General features: G+C 43.0%; 1 protein-coding gene across 1 annotated transcript; it reads right to left on the bottom strand.

Moving 5' to 3' along the window:
- Nucleotides 1–384: 384 nt before the first annotated feature.
- clic4 (chloride intracellular channel 4) lies at nucleotides 385–23,592 on the bottom strand. Its single transcript, XM_080042681.1, has 6 exons — nucleotides 23,204–23,592; nucleotides 8,644–8,753; nucleotides 6,474–6,599; nucleotides 5,935–6,041; nucleotides 3,622–3,803; nucleotides 385–2,682 (listed from the first exon to the last, which is right to left on the bottom strand). Exons 1-6 carry the CDS (start codon nucleotides 23,270–23,272, stop codon nucleotides 2,518–2,520), a joined length of 759 nt encoding a protein of 252 aa, XP_079898807.1. The 5' UTR covers nucleotides 23,273–23,592; the 3' UTR covers nucleotides 385–2,517.
- Nucleotides 23,593–23,854: the final 262 nt, after the last annotated feature.

The following is a 23,854-nucleotide window of genomic DNA, read 5'->3' as shown; positions in this document are numbered from 1 at the left end:
CCTCGAGATAGATTTATGATAGATAAGATTTTAAAATGGAGGTGATAGTACAAGAATACAAAGCCTCCACACACTCAACAGCTATGAGAAGCCGTTTTCTTGTATGTGCATGGGTTTTGATGGTATACAGTAGTTCCACATCAGCCATCAGAGTGCATTTTATGTTGGCATTGTATGTTATAGCTTTCACATAATATAGTTGTATTCATTCTTTTGCTAAACATATATAAGTTAATAAAAGTCCTTGAAAAATGTGTGAAAAGTACATTTTGTTTTGAGTGAAGTTTCAACTTGTCAAACTTTATTGTGTCCAATTGATATGGGAGATTGGTAATGGCTGTTGATAGTCACCACTGAAGATTTGTACAAAAACACAAGTCTGAGTGCCAATGAAAAGTTTATTTCAATTCAGTCAATATTGTTAAAAAAAAGCCATGACATAGCTTGGATACTGTTGGAATGAATTGATCTCTGAAAAACCTTCCTTCAGTAGAGAGAAAAGACTGAGTAAGGCAATAAGGAGATGGGTTTATCCGGAATTATCCAGGCAGGCGAGAGATGGCGCGTTTATCGAGAATTCAGACACTGCGTTCAGAGCAATCATAAAGAAGTATTCACAATTCCTTTTTTTATATCAAATTTGTTTCATAACAAATGTCTGAGACATGGCATAACAAAAACAGGTTTTGCTTTATCCACACTAAGCACTTTTGGAGGCTATTGTATCGTAACATACATTCAATACTTTAGAGATTAAACTAAAAACGTTGCTACTCTCCTCGATTTGTTTCGTCATAGATATCTTTAGCGCTGCCTTTCTTGGTGCCTGACTGCAGTTCAGTGTCCTTCACTCTGTAAGCTACGGAGAGGGAAAAGGTGAGTGTGTGTTGTCTTTCCTTTCTATTATTTCACCGGTTTACAGAGCCAGTCATTTTATCCACAGTGAGACCAGAATAATGTGCCCCTTTTTCTTTGGTCCGCCAGGCGTAATCCAAGCTACGACTACAGTCAGCACGACCAAAGTAAAGACTTTCCTTCACAATTCATAAGAGAAGAAAGAGTTGGCGGGCTGCGTCAGTGTCTAGAAATTAACACTTTATATGGCAATGTGGTGATTAACAAAAGGCCGGTCTACACATCTACTCGCGCTTGAACACCTGTAAGCTACATATGGTTGAATATATACACCTCAGACCTCAGGTTAGGGTTTTCCTGAGATGTTACTTCCGCAGCCGGTACAGGAAATATCCCAACAATGCTACTGAGCTGAACTACAAGCCTTTTTTGCCTGTTTGAGGCAATGAGGAAATCAGAGCATTGGATACCAGGTAGCTTTACCTGTAGTTACAATTATATTTGATTTATTTTCAACAAGCTCAACATTAAAATAAAGCTTATCTCACGTATGATATGTCTACCACCCAGGTTTGGATTAGCTTCTACTTAAACCTGTCTAATACTTGAGCCAAAAACAAAAAACACAGAAGCTTCCACACCGTTTACAATGCCTCTTAAAGGCCTACTTCACCGGTTTGAATATGAAGGTGTATTGAATTCTGAGATCCTATGTAGTATAAATGTGCGAAAAAAATTGAAATCGGTTCATCCTAGCCTGAGAAAAGGCCTTCTCGTGACTTCTGTGATGTCACGAGAAGGCCTTCTCGTGACATCACAGAAAGAGAAATATAGGGTTAAAAAAAAAAAACTTACTTTGTAAATATTACTGTGATGTCTTTTACTGTGACATCACAGTAATATTTACAAGTACGTTTTTTTTAACCCTATATTTCTCTTTCTGTGATGTCACGAGAAGGAGAAATATAGGGTTAAAAAAAACACTCTTTCTGCCTTTTCTCAGGCTAGGATGAACCGATTTTATTTTTTTTTGCACATTTATACTACATAGGATCTCAGAATTCAATTCACCTTCATATTCAAACCGGTGAAGTAGGCCTTTAATAAGCCAAAAGACAGGAAGAGAAAACGGCTTCTCTTTTTCTTATATAGCAATCATTGGATAGAGCTTTTTCAATATTAAACAGACAACAGAAATTTAACAACATCTTGTGACCTCTGCCCTATATGCAGAGAAGAGGTCAGCTCGAAGGTCACTTATCGGGGAGCCCGTGTGTGTGACGAGGCTCCCGACATTGATAATTGACATGGACTCTGAGTCGCCTTGCCATCTCACAACATTCATCGGCAAATGAAAAACAAAAGCAATTAATGATGAAAGGCGGAATTATGGCGAACTTGGCTGACTCAACAAAAAAACTAAAACAAAAGGTCTTCATACAAATCGGAGCACGGGAGGGAGCAAAAGGAACAACAATGGACGAGGGTTCATGCATTGCTCTAGATGAGGAGAGAAGGAAAAGAAGTCCAGAGTTTTTTTTTTCTTTCTCGTGAATGAGCACATCAGTCCCGGTGCTGGGGAGCAGAGGTGACGGGGGGTCTAAGGAGTGTATAGGGTGAGTGGGTGGAGGGATAGAGGGCAGTACAGGAACGGGGACGGGCTTATTTGACCAGCCTCTTGGCTACGTCTCCGTAGGCTATCTCAATCTCCTTCTCGCTGGGGCAGGTGTTGGTGAACTCCTCGCGTGTGTAGGCGTTGTTCAGGTACTTCCAGATGGCGGTCATCTCTTTGGGGATGTCAAAGCCTCTGTACTTCTTGGCCACCACCTAGCGGACGCATACAGGAATTAGGAATTAGGCAATTCACCAACTGAACTATGAACTTTTGAATAAAGTCAGAGCATCAGCAAAATAGAACCACTCTCGATCTTTGAGAAGCACCACGATGTACTTAATCTGATTTGTTGAATCTAATCCGACAAATCACCCGTCAATACATTACACTTTTGATGTTAGTAAGTTATCATGGTGTTATTTGCTCCATGTCATTATTCGTGGCAATTTTGAGGGAACTAAGAAATAGCTATAAAAAGGTGGTGTATGAACAATTAAACTACCAGCTACTAGAATGTGAAGATGTGTTGCCTTTCTTTGTTTTCAATGATGGTAAACTGAATATCTTTAAGTTACTTTGACTTTTTGATTGGTATTTATTTGACCATTTATTTAAAGTTATTTTCAAGATGCATTGACAATAGAAATCATTGTTGTAAGTTTCAACAACATCCTTATGAATTGAATAAATGTGGCTCACAGGAAAAGTAGTTTTGAGAATGATTAGCATTCACAATCTGATAGGCATAAGGTGACGAGATTACATTTCAAACATTGGCTCATTTAAAAATGCTTTAAATATACATGCTACCTAATAAGACTCTTGTGAGCACATGAGTGTAATGACTTTGCTTGATTCAAATATGTCTGACCCGGCTATTCATTTTGTAGCCCTTCTTTGGGTGGGAGAGGATATTCTTCCTATTGGTTCATTAAGTTTGGTGAGCTCGTGTAATTGCATTTGAAGACCATGCCCATCCCTCAGGTTGGGTGGAGCTATGCTGGGATTTATTTGAGGTCCCCTTGTCTCAATGTACCAATCGTTGGGAGTTTTCTCCCCACCCAGATATATTTCTGTCATAGTCTGTACACTCCTACACAGTCACACAGGGAACATTGCAGCCATGCTTTTTAAAATACTGCTCTGCTCACCTTGACTATGTGCAGCTTGGGCAGCAGGTTACAGTCAGCCAGAGTCATTTCATGGCCGTCCAGGAAGTTGCGGTTGGAGACCTTGATGTCCTCGATGCTGTTGTGGTCGATCTCATCGGGGAGTGGGGAGCAGAGATACTCGTCCAGCTTCTGCAGTGTCTTCAGGAGCCCGCGCTCCAGAGCTGCACAGACACAGACACAAGACATACAAGAACAACTTTACAAACCATTGGAATTTAAATTGGATTATAATCATTCACAATAGGGATGGGGCCGATCCGATCCAGTATCGGTATCGGGTCCGATATGGCCGAAATCTGCGTATCGGATATCGGACTGACAGCTCCGATATTAAAATCCGATTTTTTTTTTTTTTTTTATAATTTTTATTTTTTTATTTTTTTGCTATGTAAGAGCGAACATGCGCCGACGTTCGGTGGAGGGAGAGAGGACATCACTTTATAATTTGACATACAGTACATATCAGTTTGTTAGCCAGTGAGCTAACCAAAGCTAATCCAAGTCAAGGAAGTGGAGAGGCTTGTGACAAATTCTACTATGTAAAATACAGCCAGAGAGAGAAAGACTGTTTAGACAAACAGACCACCACATATTCTAGTGGGGCAGAAGTGATCATTGAGAAGGATTTCTGCCTTTAAGATAAACCTATATGCATTTGTGTATATTTATTGCTCTTTTAAATTAGAATTGCTTAAGCCTTCCTAGCCTAATACATAACATCACCACCAACGAAAAAATGTATAACAATTATGATATCGTATCGGTCAGTATCGGTATCGGCCGATATCCAAACCCCAGGTATCGGAATCGGAACTAAAAAAAGTGGATCGTCCCATCCCTAATTCACAACACGGAAATATTAAAAAAAAGTGCACTATGTAACTTTGGATGTGTCAGAGAAGTGAACATTTTTCTAAAGGTATATTCTCATAACTGAATAAACAAACTTTCGTCACGGGAAATTTGGATCACTTGGAACACTGTTTGAAGTGAGAAAGTTTCCTGAAAAGTTACTGTTTCACTGGCCCACAGTTTGGTTTACAAACATATTTAAGTCTTATATTTGGTTTACAAACATATTTAAGTCTTATATTTGGTTCCAGGTAGGTTCTTCAAAATAATTTACTTTGTGATGATAATTTAAAATGTACTAAAACATTAGATACAATTATTTTTGTAGACAAACTGCATGCTCTGCAAATGTAAACAAACTCTGAATCTGCATTGTGCACCTTTAAATATAACAGTATTTAAACTGACAGGTTTTTCTGAGACCTCCTACTGCAGTTGCTAAACCCATACGCTGATCAACCACACGGGGGCAGTATTTCATCAAGTAACAAGCCCCTGTGTTCATTAGAAATACAGGAAACAGACACTACACATAATGAACACCTGCACAATAAAACACAACCGCAGAGTAATGAAAAGGACCTCCTGTTGTAACAAATGCCATCGTTACCCACCACACATTTCTTGCAGTTGATAGCACAGGTGTTGGAAAGGCTTTGTCCTCTCACCATGTGGCCATCCATCAATAGATTATTCATTAACGACTGATTCTATTGTTGAAAACTATGACATGAATGGCGCTGCATGCTGGATTCAGTCGATCAACAGCAGACCTGAGCTGATACTTTGAGCACTTATCATTGAACCGTGAGATTTAGCCTCAAACTCTGTTGACACAGCCTTGGCTTTCACATCCAGCTCACCGTGGTTCAATATTTTCCCAGGGTGGAGAACAGCCAACATGATGCCAAAATCTTGGTATTTTGGTAATATCGTAAACGCTCTTCTAGGGAAACAATTTCTACAAATCGTTTCAACCAGGATGAAACAGAGTCTATGAATCAATACACAACACATTTTTCATATTATTCCAAAAATCTTATCCGATACGTTCATGATAAGGCTGTTCTTATGCAGCCGGGTCATGGGTTAAAAAAAAATATAAATAAAAATCAAGAACAGGTAGGCTGAGATTTTATTTCTGTATTTTATGAGGGACAGAGCAAGCACTAGTGTGTTTTTCTCAGAGAGCTCCACCAGGTGATACGGGCAGCACAGGGACAGGAGGAGGCAGCAGAACAAAAGCTCTGTGTTCCCACCTATCGGGGCAGGGCTAGCAGTGTTGCCTAGCGACCAGAGATCTCTCCCTACACAATTGGAAGGTTTCTGGATCTCTGCTCTTTAACAGTTTACCTGCATGGTGTGTGTGTGTGTGTGTGTGTGTGTGTGTGTGTGTGTGTGTGTGTGTGTGTGTGTGTGTGTCAAAGATAGATAACTTACCCTCATTTGCATCTGGCTTTGAGTTCTTAATGAATGCTGAAAACTTGGCGAAGATGTCCATACCAGCTGTGTTTGACTCTGGGTGTCTTGCACCAAGCTTGATGTACCTGCAAACACACACATACATACTAGTAAACACACTCACACGTATGCAGTATTTTCTGTTTAGGCAATCCCTGATGGAGAGTATTTCTCCGTGCCATAAACCAAGGGAGGTGTACTTGACTTGGGTCAATACAACAATTCGTGTCTGAAATGAAAGTATGTTTTTGTGAGCCATTTTGGAAGAGTTATGTCTTCATAGGGATAAAACAACTCCAGGTTCAGAGCCACATACAGACAGACACATTGTTGGTGTTTTTTCATTACATATATTGTAAGCCTTATCCTTCAAGTAAAACATTTAAGGCCTTTACCTTTCCTTACACATGCAATGGGAGCATCTAAAAGCTGACCACATGCTCATGGCAGCAATGCAGTGTGTTTCCAGAGTTGAGACATGCTCTAAAGTGTTGCCACAGGGCTGAGAAAGCACTCACTTGGGTGGGCAGAGGACATCCTCGAGGAACTCCTCGATCTTGTTGACGTCCGTTTTGACCTCACCGTTAAAGGTGACGAAGGGTGGGTGTGTGCCAGGGGCCAGGTTCTGGAGGTCTGCAGGCTTCCTGGAAGACAAGTGGAGCAACTTGAGTGGATTGAGGCGAACAGAACCAAGACACACAACCAGTAAAAACCTTTTTATAAAAGGCTTGTTTGTGGAAATAAATTAAAGTAGCTTTCATCTCTATACAATAAGATTTGCAAGATTTGATTTGATTTTATTAGGATCCCCATTAGCTGATGCAGAAACATCAGCTACTCTTCCTGGGGTCCACAAGATCTCTCCTTCTCCAAATACATCTGCATAGTACTCTGTCTTTAACTGTGTATGTGTGTCCGTTTGTCACCATGAGCGTGTTGTTTGTGTGTCTCTTCCCTCTGCAGCCTCCAAACCAGCACATTCTGTACCAGATGTCTCTGGCTGGCGGATGACACCGACACACGTAAACAAAAATAAGCATGTGTTGAATGAGGAGTGTGAACACAACCGACTTGTGAAACCTACAGAAAGCAGACGCCTAAATTCCTTTGACATAAAAACAAAAGAACACAAAGCAGTGTCTCAGCGACTGTCAATAGCCTAATAGACTGGTGTAAGCCAAGGGGTGGTGTTGTGGATCCTCTTTGATCCAATGTTAAGAGTAACAACATCAATCCAGAGACTCGAAATTGTCTTTGTTTGTTCTGTTTTTGCGATATTCACAATGGTTGCTGAATTTTGGGACAATCCATCTCAGGGCACAAAAAAAAAAGGGAAATGACTTCAACTCTTCAGTATGCGAGGCGGAAGTGGCACCCTCAGCAAATTACATCACTGAAGAGTGGGAAACAATTCAAGAACTTTCATCAAAGAAACAAATATTAGCATGATAGCCTTGACCCAAGAAACTCAGTGATGCTGTGACATGTGACATTCATGTTCCTCTATAGGCGTAACAAAAACGCACTGTGCTTCCATTTTAAATACTATAATAAAAAAGGAGCCATAAATATAGCAAACACACACACCTTCTTTTACAGTATGCAGTGGTATCGTGTTTACTCAAGATTACAGTAACTATGGAGAAGCATGGAAAAAAGCAAAGGTGGAATTACTGGTGCGCCTCTAGAAAAAAGAAAAGCACTATGTAGTCACTCCAGATGAACAAAGGGGTTGTTAAGAGGATTGAGGGGGTAAACAGGCACTGCTAAGTAGGTGGACATCCTCCATTGCCTTCTACAGCACACTTTGTTTTATTTCACAAGCTCTCTGCCAGGGAAAATACATGCAAATATATACAAAACTATGCACCCATCTCGATGGGGTAAGGCATGCGCAAAAACCAAATGGACACTGCCTTTCACTGTGTAAATAAATGGCACTTTTATTTATTTATTTATTATTTACTATCAAGTACATCTCTGTTGTGTTTTGTCAGCAAGCAGAGGTCTCCATGTCCCAGAGGGGGAGACGCCCGACAGATATCTACAATCTCTGAGTCAAACGCACATGACGAAGAAAGCCCATATAAACCAGACGTCAGTCTGACTGTGCCCGAAAATAATCTGGCACTCGCTTTAGCATGTGGAAAAACATTGAGGGAGCATTTAGATGAATCATACACACAGAAAAGCATAGTGAGGTTTGGGAAAGAGCTCCTGGAACTGGAATCCACATGTTAAAAGCACGTTCACTTGCAGCTGGGGAGGGAAAATAAAATTGCAGAGGAACCCCCGTTTTTTCTGATCCCCAGTGGTGAAAAATAACATGTTTGCGCACTAAAAACCAAGGCAGGAAGTGAAGCGGAGTGAAGAACCTTAAATAGCCCCTCCAGAGTCTGCCTGTTTATTTTGCTCCGGCCTGGGAAAGGGTCATGGGAAAACCAAATAAGCAGTGAGGGAAGCGGCGAGCGTGTTCGAGGTGGGGCCAGATCAAAGCGTTACAGAGCCGCGCAGGCCTTTGTGGAAACGCCCAGGGAATATGTTGGAGGCTATCAAAGGAAGAAAAAGAGGATTTCAATGTTTCCTTTAATCCTGGGTTAACAGCCAATCCAGAAGCAAGGCAAGGCTGCGGGAGGTGACAGATAGGGAAGAAGAGGAGGAGAGATAGAGGGTGGGAGTAGGTCTCACCTCTTCAGGTCCACTGTGGTGACGTTGAAGACGACTCCTTTGAGCCACAGGATCATGAAGAGCCTCTGGGAGAAGGGACAGTTCCCGATGCTCTCTCCATCACTTCCCGCCTTAAATAAACAGACAGATAAGAAGAAGTTAGAAAGAGGGCAGATTAAGTATATGCAGCAATATGTTGAAGTACATAAACAAGGCACCATTTTCTATTTAACGGAGGATATTTAGCACAGGGTGGGAAACGTCCCATATTATAATTGAAAGCATAAAACACAAAATAGAAGACAAAGATCTAAAAATCATCTGTGGCAGGTTTGGACCAATGATAGCCCTTGGCTTCTGGCTGAGAGCGAAAACGGAAAAAGAAAGGACTCGACAATCTTGATGGAGACAACATCTCTGTTGCACAACCTCTATGGCCCAGAGCGTTTTACTGCGGTCACCCAGAGAGAGGGCCCATTTCAGACAATGACCCTTTCATACTTGTTACAGGCTGCCATCTAGACTCAAGTAGGAGGGAGTGAGTGGAGAGCAGACCCCCTCTCTAGTCTTAAATGCTTCAGCACACTTCCCCTCCATTAATCTGGGTGACTACTGTCTCAGAGTGAGAGGAAACTTCTGGAGTGATAGGACTAGCACTGCCTCTCGTTTCCTCTTTTGCTGGACAACACTGCACTGAGATCAATGGAATGTGTGTGTGTGTGTGTGTGTGTGTGTGTCCCTATAAATTATTGTTCATTATTTAGCAACATCCTGAAAGCAGATTTTAATTAGAAACAGTAAAAGCACGACATGCAGGGCTCTTTTTAGGCTAACGTATTGACAAAAAGAGTCTAGTAGTCAAATTGTGGGGGAAAAAATTAACAATAGCTGGGATTTCACACATAGCCCACACACACACAACACATAGCCCACACACACACACAAACGCGTGGCTGAAATTCAGAGATGTCTCCCGTGTTCCTAACAACCATCCATCTCTTTGTCGTGCGCACTCCTTTTTCTCCAAGTCTCCAAATGATCCTTTGTCTCACTCAACTCACAGCCATCTACAGAGTGAAGAGGGTGTAGCAGAGGACAAATATGGTTTTGTATTTTCTACAGAAGGCGGCAGAATCAGCATGTCATTTGATTAACTGAACTTTCAGTGTTATCTAAATTAAATCTTATGTCCACTCCAAAAAAAAAAAAAATGTTTCCTTTTCTAGTTAAACAACATAAATGACTAAATTGACAGCTGTTATTTTACTCATTTGCTCCTTTTCATACATGGTACATTGGCAACAAAAACAAAACGGTTTACGGAATGCCATTCTTCATGCAAGGCAGGCAAAAAAAAGAGAGAGAAAAGGAATACACAATATTCTTCTATTCACAAGGACAAGCATGCAGGTCATTCAAGACTGGGCGCTCTGGAATGCACCTTTTCATTCAGCGCATTACTGCTGCAGAGCCTCTGTGAAACGGGGCTGGACATTGTTTCTTTTGCGTCAGCCTCTTTTGACGTCAGTTGCTCCTCGTTCCACAAAGACTGCACTTGACGCGTGTTATTTAGAAGACATACACTAGACCACTGTCATTTCACAAAGATATGGTTTAGAAAGATGTGGGAAGATTCGCAAAGACGGATGAATAAAAATAAGATTCAAATGTGTTTTCAATCACTCAACAAAAACATATTTGAACAGTCTTCTGGGGTACAGGGGACTTTGTTGTGGAGTATTCAGTCAGTCTGCCCGGCAGCTCCTTGCCGGTGTGTACAGGCTGGCTGCTGTTGTCCTCTGTGTGACGCCTTGTGGGATGGCTCTGTTTGATCTGCCTGCTGGCTCCCATTGTACTGTGGCTGTCCTCTCTCTCCCTCTCTCCCCTTCTCACTCTCTACTCCCTGTCCCCCCCCCCCCCCCCTGGATTAGATCATTGCCTTTGTTCAGCAAATGAAAGTCCCGTTTTCACCTTACATGAATACATTTTTAAAATAAAGCTTTTGGAGGTGACAAGCCCGTCACTGGACTCGCAGAGCTTTAGCTGATCCTTAAGGGGGATCATCGAAGAGACATCAGTGGGATGATGATCACTCCATTTTCTACCACAACACCTACAGAGAAACCACGGGGTTCTGGATCAAGGTCGGCAGTGCAGCACAGCAACCGCTCCCATGGCAATGGCCGGACAAATATGACATGGAGAGCAGAGGAGGGCGATTACCAATACACAGGTAGAGTGTCTAAATGAGCGCTCTCTGTTGGAGCACAACATGTCAAACCACACCGAACACAACGGGATTTATGTCAATCGAAAGCTTTTCACTGTACTTCGAGACAAAGAACTGCTTTCAAGCTAATATCATCTTTGAGTTCTGAGTCTCGAGTGGCAAAAGAAGGAGGCCACAGCAGCTGAGAAACACATCTCACTCTCTTCTCTCTAGCTCTCTTCGCTCTAGCTCTCTTCTCTCTAGCTCTCTTCGCTCTGTCTGTTCCCTGTGCCGTGGCAGCACTCTGACCCTCTGGAGTCTGAAGAGTCTGCAGCTCTCTGCCAAAGACTTGAAGGCAGGGATCTGTAGCACACAGAGAGACAGACAGCTAGAGAGAGAGAGAGAGAGATTTAGTGGAAATGGTCATTGGGCACAATAGGTAGTGCTAACACGAAGGAGAGCAGGCGGTAATGGATGCTTTAAGTGGGAGGAAGAGGAGAGATATCAAACTTCAGATGCTGTTTGGCACGCTGCTGGTTCCTTCCCTTATCCTTCTCCCCTTATCCTGGGCCCCTCTCTGGAGTCGGGGGGGTTGGGGAGGAGGCAGAAACTATTCCAGATATGTCCTGTTACTCCCGCTGAAGAGGCTGCCTTGTTTAGTTTAAGTAATGATGCTGGTGGAGCTGCATTTCCGCTACCTGTCACGTATTAACTGCTGCACTTTTAGGGGGGGGGGGTGGGGGACAGCTGCCCTACATGCAATAACTGTGCTGAATAACATTTTAAAGCAGCACCTTATTGAATAAGCTCAGTGGATTTGAAAGAAAATCAAATTGAAAAAATAATTGCTATATGAAGGCTGTGGCACTAAACAAGTTGGAAAAGGTTTAAGACAGCACTCCAAACATTGTCCTCCTCCACCATATGAACACTTTCCAGAGTCCCACTATTACAGTGTGACATTCAGAGAGGGCCTTCTGGAGAACCTTCTACACTGCAACAACACAAAGCACTTTTTGTTTGGAGTGTTTTAGATACGTCACCACTGGTTAGCAGCAAAGGGAGGGGGAGAGAAAAAACACACACCCCAATAAAACACAAGCAAGGCAAGAAATTGTTTTTCGAAACGGGCCCTTATAAGGCAAAGCACATACATTTTCCAAGAAGTAAACCAGCTATTCGATCTCCAAATACAAGCAGCAATGTCAGGAACCTCTTAGCAGGGCCCTGTGTGTATAGCCTAGCCTGCCATTTTGTCAGAAAATGACTCACATCTTGCAGACGGTTGCACCATCTTTTACACAGAGAATTCGCCCCCCTATGGGAAAAGGCTATAATAATGTCTGGGCCACGCAAGCAGCAACAGCTGACCTAGGCTAACAGACTCTCCACCAGCAGTCTCTCTATAGAGGCACAGTGGATGGACCGTGAGTCAACAGATGCCTGTTTATTTAATGCCAAACACACACAGCTGCCCAGTGGAGGGTATGAGTCACACTCCAGTCGGATGTTATCTAGGAGTCACTAGTGTCCAGGACGGTGTGGCCCCCGCAGCAGCAGTACAATGAGAGCTCAGTCTGCGAGCGGGAACGTGGGGTCTTCAAAAACACACTGTTCACATATACACTCTAAGGCCATATCTCTTCCTCTACACTTCCCCTGTGACTATGTTCATGCAGCCCTCGATTAAAGTACCAGCCTATCTCCAGAATGATGAGGACGATCCTAGACCCTTAACTAACAAGCTTAAAACATAGTAAAGCCACGTATGCACTTGAAGGTATGTGCACTTCAACAGGCACAGAAAAGGTGCCCTCTTTACAAGTCCAGTCTTTTAACATTTTACGAGCGGACGCGGAACACATAAAACACAAGGGCTGTTCAACTCAACCTCCACCTCTTTGACTCTCCCACTTCCACTCCAATGATTTACTGATACTTCTACTAAAGACTTGAAAGCTCCCTTATAGGCCTTTCACACCGCAGCAAAATCGGAGCCGGTTCTGGGCTAGTTCGGAGCTAGAACCAGTGTTTTGGTTTCACAACACCAAAGAACCGGCTCCGGGCTGTAAAAACCGGTTCAACTCAAACACCAGGATTGAGCAGGGTCTAAATCAAGAACTGCTTTTACGCCAGGGGCAGGGGGCGGGGTTATCCTTACCTTCATGGAGGGATTATCCTGACCAACCAGACCAACTCAAAGCTTAAACCTCATGCCCGCCATATTTAAAAACACCGCTACTATGAGACGTAAACATAACATAATTACCGAACGTAGCGATCAAATTGACCGGCGAGAATACGCTGTATGGGTCCTGTTTGCAAAGTAGGGTGACCAGATCCCAATTCACCAAATGTGGGACAAAGACTACGTTTGTGCGGGACAATGTGCCGTTTTTTTAGCAAAATAAACATGTGTCACCACCGGTAATGCCAGAGACACGGCGGTCTATATTAAAAAACACTATCTTTAGATCAGTGCGCAGCAGTTAAGTTACTGTTAAACAAATGGAGCATTAAGGCTGCGGCTTCACATTAAAAGCATTTCACTGGCTTCACATTAGGATTTCACTGGACAAACGTGAGTTGGCTTTTATTTTGAAGTAACAGGAAAGTAAACCCACTGAGCCGAGCAGGGCGACACAGACAAACGGAGACACACACACACACAAACGGCAACATGTAAAAATAACGTATTCGCCGCTGTTGTTGTGCTTAAAGCTAGCGGTAGCTTTAGCGTTAGCCACGAGAGCAGCGGCGTCGGGCGACGTACACACACGTTTACAGTGAAATCATGACGTTGCTCTCTTGCCGGCTCCATGGCTGGCTCTGGTCGTTGTGAAACCAACCGGTTCATAACTGGGATAAGGCTGTAACCAGTTTTGAACTGACCCCAACACCAGCCCTGAACTGGCTCATGGTTCTTTTTGGTGTGAAAGGCCTATTAGACACTTTTTGTAGACTGGTGATGTGTGACCACAGTTACAGTAGACAGTATTTGAAGGACAATGAATCCTGTTCAGGCTGGTCCTCCCAGTCTCTGCTCAAGGTCTAATTTTAGTAACATGAAGGCCCCGTGCCCCCACCTCCACAACACACTTCATAGTCTAAAATGGGGTGGGCTGCTCAGCCAGTTCAAGCCTCACTTTGACCGAATAAGGAAGGGACGATGTAACGAGTGTGCTGTGCCTCTCCTCCTCCTGCTGCTCTGTCACACAGCTGGAATGTCCGTCTGAGTGGGCAGCCCTGGTAGTAGTCATGGAAACGCCTCTCCCTGTTTCCCTGGACAAGCATGCAGCGCTGGACTGGGACTACATTGAGCAGCTGCTGCTGAACTATCTTATGTCTTACTCCAACAGCTGGTCAGAGGTCAAACAAAGCTATATAGAAACACCTGGAATTATTTGATGCCTTGCTAAAGGCCAAGTCAGCAACACAAAAATTGCCAAATTGTCAGCATGGATTACAGATTACTTTTTGAAGGCCACTATCACTTTTTTTTTAGTTTCAAGGAAAAGCAAGACGATTAAAAACAACCAGGATAAAGATGAATCGGGCTGAAAACATAAAGCAGATTAATCGATCAAGAATATCATGAGTGATTGTTACTATACCAATAATCAAGGTTGAAAGACCCCTCCTGGGTCACAGAATAATCTGGGGGGGAGGGGGGGAATACACTTCGAAACCTTTATTTGTATTTCACAAAAGAAGCCAAACCCAACCAGCCTAGTCTCACACTGGCAGCAGTGAGATTGGAATTCAACTTTCAAATTCAACCAGCCATCGGATGCCCCCTTTTCCAGTTCCAAGCTTTTCACATCAGTCCTATGGGTAGAGATTTCAGCATTCAACAAAAAGGTGTTGAGGTTTGGCCCAGTTGAATCACTAGGGCTGGACTGGTTGGGTAATGAGAGCCGAGACCCTCTTGTCTATCTGACCACAGTCACAGAGATGAGTGTACTGCCAACTCAGATCTCGCTGGAACATGGAAACGCCGTCACATCCTTGGTGTGGCTGTGACTCAGTCTGACATCACCGTGGAAACCTCAAAGCTTCCCGTCAGACACACAGGCCGACTGTGCTGGAGCTCATGAGCACAGTCTAAGAGCCACGGTGGAAAGTTAGGACACTGAAGCCTTAAGGAGGCTTACTGCACTACAGCAGTGACGTAAGCTAAGTCAATAATGCTATAACTACTGTATTTAGCCCCCGGGTGGAAGAAGAGATAAGACATACAGCCAGCTCAAGAGGTCTAGAGGCAGAGGATTTCTGTTTGTTGATGAGTAATGCAGATCCAAAATGATGGAAAAACAAGCAGACAGCCATGTGGGAGATCAGCGTGAACCAACAGTCGGTCACCCTTACTCCGATTGTTGTTGTTGTTTCAAGTGTCTAACACAGTGTACTGCATACTGAGGGCGGCACCGGCTCCAATTCTCCACGCACTTACACATTCAAAGAGCCCAGGCTGATGACGAGAGCAGACACACGCACAAAATCCACACACTATTGTCATCCCCCTCCATTTCCCCATTGCATTTGCATAGTAAATAACACGGAAAACTGGCCTCTACTAGTCTATCAAAAAGCACCTAATATCTGCACTAGAGCTGCAACTAACGATTATTTTGATAATCGATTAATCTGTTGATTATTTTCTCGATTAATTGATTATTAATCGATTAATGTTTTGGTCCGTAAAATGTCAAAATGGTGAAAAATGTTGATACATTTTCCAAAGCCCATGTTGACGTCCTCAAATGTATTGTTATGTCCAAAACACAAAGATGTTTCAGTTTACTGTCATAATAGGATTAAAGAAAGAGTCTTCGGTCTCAATGGAATTTACCTGTATAAATGAAGGTTAAAAAAAAAAAAAAAAAAAAAAGGAAACTAGAAAATCACATTTGAGAAGCTGAAACCAGACAATTTGGAAACTTTTTATTAAAAAATTACTCGAAATGATTAATCGATTATCAAAATAGTTGGCGATTATTTTAATAATCGTTTTGTCGATTCACCGGTGCAGCTCTAATCTGCACCCAGCTACAATAATTCATATTCATCCTAAACGAACCCTGCTGTTGCCATTCCTTCAGGACAAATGTCTCATCCAGACAGGTGTGAATCACCCTTTTGGCACCAATACAGTGCCAGCATGCAGTGACCATATATGCCAGATATGCATGGCAGCAGAGGCTCGCACAATGACCACACAAACACTGGCCTGATCCGTTATTCTGAGCAGACTGTGTGTCTCTTCCACGCTGACCTCCGTTTGAGTTGACCTGTAGCCCCAGTCTGGGACATGCCGTCTTGCTTTTTAAAAAGTTAAACATGCAAAACAAAAAGGTTTGCATGAGTGTGCTAATTCAAAGCAGCATGGAATTTCTGCTGTAGTTGAAATTGTCACCATGTTTATACAGTAGCCTATATGATGCAGCTAAATTAAATATACAAAAAACTAAGACTTATTTTATCCAAAATCCTATACTAAATTATTTACTATCTAGCAGGGATTTTGTGTTGGCATGTATACATTAACATATGGTGTGCTCCAATCAATGGTCATCAAAGACAAAGAAAGCCTAGATTCGGGACGGTTAAAGTCCACTATGCATCTTGAAGGAGTGACGAGTCAAGAGAGAAGCCCCCTGTCACCCTATCCTCCATGTTCACATACCAGACTTTGGGTTACATACACCACAGTAGGCTCTGGTATGAAGAACAGGGCATGTGAAACACAAGTGGACTGGATCATGTTACATGTGTAGTGGGCAGGGCAAATTCTCCTCATTTAAGAAGGTGAAGTAAGCGGTTTATTTATGTTAATATAAGTCAGGGTTCAACATAACTTTTTTTTCCTACTGGCCCGCCGGGCCAGTGGATCCGAGTTTTACTGGCCCCTTGTATATTTTCACTGGCCCTGCACACACTTTTTTTTTCTTCATAATTTAGTGTCAATAATTATAATACCTGTATTAGAAAAATAAAGAAAGATAACCAGATCTAAAGGGAATATCTATACTGTAACAGTATAGATATTCCCTTTAGATTTGGTTATTTTTCTTTTAGTTAATTATATGAAATGTTGATATTGCTCATACACATAATATAAAACCAGGCAAACATATTGAATTAGAAGCCTACAACTGAAAGTATGTTGAAAGAGTCGGCCAGTATTTTAAAGTCCAGTAGTTTGATGGTTGTTTTTATTCTTGAATTTGGGCAGTTTAATGAATAGTTCACCTGCAGAAGTCATGTTCAAACATAAAAAAAAAATAAGAGATGAAGGTCTGATCATTCTTTGTGGTGTGGTAGGCTGTTTTTATTAGGCCTACTTTCTCTATATGCATTAGGGATGTGAATGTGTCGACCGAATGACCGGTTTTCCACTTGCGCTCAAGTTGACTTTAAAAATAGAATAGAAATCCGAAAATCAGTGGGTTATGCCGTTTTTTTAATGGGAGATTTCACCGTGTATGTGAGTTCACGTCTGGTCGTGAGCGCGCTGCAGGAGTGTCACTTCTCCATGAAGTGTCAGCTTCACATATAAGAGTCCGGTGTGGGACCATTTTTTCAAACTATTGATAAAAAACCAATGCAGTGCAAAATATGCAGCATAAGTTAAACGCTCGTCTAAGACTATGACGTTAAATCACCTTAGAAACACACAATGCCTTCGTCCGATCACAGCAGCGTTTCACCGTGTGATCTCGCCAGCGAGTGAGCCGCCGCGCAGATGAACTGTGGTTTGTGGCTAAAATAATAACCGGGGATATTCTCCCCGTTAGCGATTTCAATGGGAAAGACTTCCGCGATCTGATTGAATGTCTCGAGCCTGAAAACACAGTGCCAAACTGCGCGACTATAGGAACTGTACAGTGAGCGGAGTCCCTCCGTTCGTTTCTGTCTACAACCGACACAATCACCGGAGACGCATTCACAGCGTTTAAATAACGCCTCTCATTTGTATTACCATTGGGGCTTGGATGCAAATACTGTAACATTACGGCGGCAGATAAAGGAAAAGCGCAGTTATCATTTTCTGCACCTCAACCTCTGCTGTGGGAAGAAAGAAAGGGGGCAGAGTAAGTCGATTGATTTGTCGACTCGCAGGCGGACGGTAGGCAGCTCTGCCAACGGAGCGAGAGTGCACCCGCTTGTTGCTCCGCCTGTCAAAACGGCCACGCATCGGTTGTCCACTGGCCTTTCATTAAAAAATATATTTTATATTAGGTTTATTATACTGAGTCTTAAATAAACACTGCTTTCATTACGACTCTGAACGCGCATTTCAATGAACCATGATGTAGTCTACAAAAAGATACTGAACTGTGATTGGCCAGTCACTGGCCCGGGCGGGACAGTGACTGGCCAATCAACTTGCCCTGCATATGATTTTACTGGCCCCGGGCCATACGTTATGTCGAACCCTGTAAGTGTTAAATCGCTTTTTATTCATACAGTGATCATTTACATAATGTGCACGTTTCATAAAGCCGATCTCTCAGTCAGCTGCTCTGCATGTAATCGGCAAATAAACTTATTGGAGGATACCGAAATTTTTATCCAATCACAAGAGAGAACGCTACAAAGCGACACCCGTCTCACTCATGGTCTCACTGCCGGTGCACCCCAGAGCAACAGAAGGGTGAATGTTTATGCGCCTATGTTTATGCGCCTACAATGGCGGAGCAGGTAAAAATCCTTCCCAATGTCCGTTTTGATGGTTTTTAATCATGTTTTATCACACTTATGGATCTGAGATGATGCTAGATAACTCGCTGCTTTAAGACCGCAGTGCATTAATGTGGTGACGTAGGGACGAGCGAGGGGACTGCTAACTGCAGTAACTGACAGGAAGTTAGCTAAAAGAACCATTCCGCTTACAGCACCTTTAAGGGGTCACATATACACTTCTCCTGACATGGTAAAGTGAGGGGCTCATTTTTCCTCTGTATCCTGATCTAGTAGTTTATAATTGCAGCAGTAACCTGCTAGTTAAGTTAAAAAAAACAATCCATGAAGTAGAGTCTTTGGTAGGATCAAGTTTCCAAAGTCTCTGATCCATGTTGTTCTAGGGTGGCCTCACTTCCCCTTCTTGTACTCATAGGAGAAATGCCTCATTAGCCACCGGCTTCCTGGCCAGGCGGCAAAAATGAGACAAGCTCTTCCTCTTCTTAACAGATTGAACTAAGCTTTTCCTCAGGATATATTGTACGTAACGCAACGTGATTTTAATTGGCACATATTGATTCAGACACAATCAGGAACAAACACACCTATATAATCTACCGGCAAGAACATGACATGGACTTCTGAATGTGCCCGCTAAAGATTAACCAGAAAGCCCCTCTTCAAATGGCTATAACAACCCACTGACTGAGGTCTGTTGGGCAGGCTTCCACAGTCATCAACCAGACCAGCAACAATGAAGAAATAGTGTCAGGTGCCAGGTAATGCAAAAGCAAATTTACAGGGCAGAAAAATAACAGCACAGTGCTCTATAACAGCAACAAGCCATTAATTATTGTCATTTTGCAAGAGAAAATTGTGTATTGTGTGGAATTGTCCGAAAGAATAATAAATAAATAAATAAATTGTACTCATGATGCTGACTGCAGCATTGCTATAAACCTGGGAAACATAAACTGCTCTATTGATTTTCCTATCAAAACTACTCAGTTGCCAAGCGTACAATCCCTACAGGGGAAGAGAAATACTTTATATTAGGCTGAAGAAAAAAAAACTATAAGCAATTTATGTTAAAGTTTAAGGCTTGGTATCTTTACCACACTCCTTGGTTCAACTGTGTCCTAAAACTATAGAAGTCACTTGAGCTTTGACTTGTGCAGTCACTGCTGAAAAAGTTCAATGAGTTTCCATAAAACATCACACATCACAAGACGGGTCTGAGTGTCACATGTTTCGACCGATAGCACAACTATGACACGAGCAGCGCTTCCCAAGGCCGTAGAAATAAAACTTTAAAAAGAACAAAAGTCACATCTACCAAGGGTTTACAGTGGGCTGCATGAACCGTAACATATTCCTTCATATACGGGGAAGAAGGACTTACATCTTAGTGGGCGTTGGGATTGTGTTGAACGTTAAGTCCTTCTAGAGAGTGGTCTGACAATGCAAGCCCTAATCATCCAAACAGAAGTGCTGCTTTGTTGGTACCTCTCTCTTTCTCTCTCTGTGGCATGTCGCAGGCTGCCATCTCTACGGTTCCCATGGGATTGCACTGAAGGACACACACAAACACAGACGGGCTCTTAAGCCACCCAGACTTTAAAAGCACTTCTCCAACATGTTTACTGGCTGCTGGCAAGGGTATAGAAGGAGGCAGCAGAAGGCTTCTTGAACTCAGTAGTGTGACCTTGGCGCAGATGCAGCCAAGAGACGCATACATAAAGAGGGATAAAGCCTGTCTGTTTCTCTTCACTCATCTATATTCTGTTGGCCTTCATACAGAATGACTCACCGGCATGCTTTCGTTTATTCAGAGCAGGATAGTAAAGCTGTGAAATCCTGAATTAAAAATAAACAAAATGGCAATGATTTAGTGACAGGAATTATGCGCAATAACAACGGTGAATCTTATTCGCCATCCTGTAGAATACACACAACAACCACCTAAGTGATGGCAAAGATGACAAGAAACTTACTGAAAAATCCCTGTGCTTTCCTAAACAGTGAGAAAAGCTCGACCTTGTACTACTTAAACGCTAATCCTACATAATTATATGTAGCTGCACCTTTTCATCCTTCTGGACTTTGGGTTGGGAGGAAAACACTTCCCAGCTACCACAGCGTATAAATACATCAGATATAGGGTTTCATATTACCACCACCTTAACCATGTGATGCGTGGGAGTGCAAACTTGTGAAACAGACAGGAGTGGATGATGCACAAAAGAAACGTCTGCTAATCATGTGTGCAAAACAATATCTAATCTTCAGTGCCATGATGAGGTCAAGGGTCCATCTTCCTCGCTTGCAAAGTCATTACATCGTGCTGATTTGCAACAGAGAGCAATAGAAACTGACAATGAAAACGTTTGCGTCCACGCCCCCCTCAAAGATGAGGTGTCCCCATAGTGATAGCACTACTGTTGCTATAAACAACGAATGCAGGTAGAAAAAGTTGCACGATCATCTCTAAAGTGGCACAGTCAGCTACTTCTCGCAGGCAAACAATTGTTGTCGCTGTTTGGCTTGCACAGAGACACGGCAGCAGAACATGTTCTAAAAGTCCAAATTAGTCAGCTTTGATATGTGGCAGTGCCCTAACAGATCTGACACCACTGTGTGTGGAGAGCAGAGCACACACACAAATCGTTCGTTATCAGCTGCTCCCAGAAGCCCGGCTCATGGCAGTGTGCCTATGGCAACCTGCATGCCTTCCATTGTCTTCCATGACTTGTGTTTAACGAAGAACAACGGCATCAGTAATAGATGTGGACGGCATGTCAGACACTGAGTCATGCTGCGAGGATCTATAGAGAAGAAGGGCTATCTCACAAACAGTGGAAGAAAAGTCTGTAACAACAAGCAACGCTGTCCAAGGAAGGGGGGGGGGGTGTATGTGAGGGAAGAGTTGGCCACATGTGTAAGCCTTCCAGGGCTGGGGGATGATGTAACTTCGCCAAGACGCTGTGAGCAGCAGACACGCTGCTAGCCGGTTGGTTTCCATCCGTTCTGCTCCTGCACTGAGGGGCCAGATTCAAAAGGGTGAAGACAGCAGTTCTGGATGATACCTGTTGTCAAAATCACTGAATATCTCCTCACGATCCACTAACTGTATACCTACTGTGTGTGCGTGCTGGAAAGAAAATCCAGTGTTAAAACATAGCCTAGGCTCTGTAAACGGGAATCTTGCTAGCTACAGTGGTCCCCCTTTGTTGACGTACCCTTTTGTTAACTAGACTAGACTTGACTGGAAGACAGAAGCTGCCGTAATTCAAGCTAAAGCAACTAATAGTACAACTTTTCCAGATACCGAGATGACAGTATCCCCAGCCCAAGAAAGCGGGCAGGAACGCAGGCTTAAAAAGGCATGCTTTGATTACATTTGAATAAAGCAGATAATCCTACTTTTTATTTTTATTAAGTTTACCACAAGTAATTACTCTCATATGTTGCATTTACAAATGTTTTTCCCCTCCCATCATAATCACCATTACTGTAACGGGTGTGCTGTTGTGGTCAGTGACGCGGCGCCCACTACCCAACTATAACCCTCTCGCTCTCCATGACTCCCTCCTCCCACTGCCCCCCTTGTTCCATGGTTCCAGCCCTGCACCCCTGCACCCCCCACCCCTTTTTTTTCTTTCCTCAGCCAGTTTCCCGCCCTGAAAAGCAGAAGGCTGAAGAAAGGAAAACAAGCATCCACAAGCCTCCTACACCATCACTGTTGAAGACGAGGCAGTTTGATGCATAATTACAGTTTTAAAGGAAGGCAGTGGAGCAGAAAACAAAATTCGAAAAAAATACAAATCTGAGGTTATAAATCAGGTTTCCTAATCTATCATTTCCAGTTGTTTTCTTTTCTGTAAAGCAACACAAACAGCTAAACAAAATTAAATAACATCCAGGGTCAAGAGCAGCACTAATGACAGATGCCTGCTACATACAACAGCAGTAGCCCATAATCTCATACTTTTGCCATATAAGGGAAGTAAACTTGAAAAATTGTCAATCACAAAAGCAAACTCTTTCAGATAGAGCTTTGATGGCATTTTGCAACATGAGACATGATGAACTTAATGTTCAAACGACTGTCTTTGACTGTTCTCCGGAATCAATTAATGACTGGACTGTAAGACTGTACAGTATGCATGCACTTCCAACATAATCTATTGCATAGTTTAATCAATTAAACGTGTATGGATGGAAATAAAACTGCAGCAAGTGAGCGAATGTACAGTGTTGAATGAACAACGGGGCATATGTTAACGAATTTGCGCTCAGTTTCCAGCATGGCAGCCTCCTCATCCCCCATGATGGGGGGGGGGGGGCTGCCTCCGCCCTGCAGGTTGGTTACACATGGGCACAGTGGCAAGGAGGTTAGAGATTGTTGTGGAGCTAAACCAAAATGATTTCAACAAGAAGTGTCTTCTTCTCTGGAGCTTCTATCAAATATGGAAAACCCCACGAGGCAAATAAGAACGTCTAGCTAGCTAAACGGGTCTTTACTGAACAAAAACCTGATGAGTAGAAAGTAAAGTATTCCCGAATATCTCCCAAGGCAGAAAAGGGAAGCATTCATCCTCACAATGCAGTGATGCGGATTTAGCCAAGTATGTTTTAGTCAAATTTAAAAAAAAACTTGTCCCATGCGCCTCGTGCCAGCCGTCTTACCTTCACAAACAACTCGATAACGGGCTCGTCGTCCCCCTTTACTCCGTTCTGCGGTACCGACAGCGACATTATGGCTGCTGCTACTTTTTTAAAGTTTTGCTAACAAAAGGTGTAGTGAGGCTTCTTTCTTGTCTACCACGCCCGACTTAGCTAGGTCCTGTTCTCCACCACTCTTCTTCTTTTTCTCTCCGCACTGAAGCCCAGTAGGCGCCTTTTCTCCCCGAGGACGAGGTGTTGGAGATACACGAAGAGGGTTTTGTGTCGAATCGAACAAGGAGGCTAACAGCAGCGGTGTCGTCCAGATACTTTTGTTTCAACGAGTTAAACCTAGCCGAGCTACTAAACCATCGCTGGACCGGGAGGCTCTTTCCGTTGGCTGAGTAGTGATGGTGAGGAGGACGGCTGTTGAGAAGCAACGGGAATATTTAAAGCCGTGATGTCATCTGCAGCGCAAACATACAAAAATGTGGGAGGGTTTGAGGAGGGGAGGCTCCTTGTAGGGAGCATGGTTGGGAGGGTAAGGATATATGACTGGGAGCCACTCAGCGGCTGCACGGAGATAATGCTCTTGTAGGCATTTTCTGCTCTTTGTCAAGAGATAACACCCTTTTAAATCCCCAACCAGAGCTAAAAACCATATGGTCTTTCATT

This window comes from Ammodytes marinus (assembly GCF_949987685.1).
Source record: "Ammodytes marinus genome assembly, chromosome: 15".
In the NCBI taxonomy this organism is placed as follows: Eukaryota; Metazoa; Chordata; class Actinopteri; order Uranoscopiformes; family Ammodytidae; genus Ammodytes; species Ammodytes marinus.
This window is presented reverse-complemented; position numbering and strand designations above follow the sequence as displayed.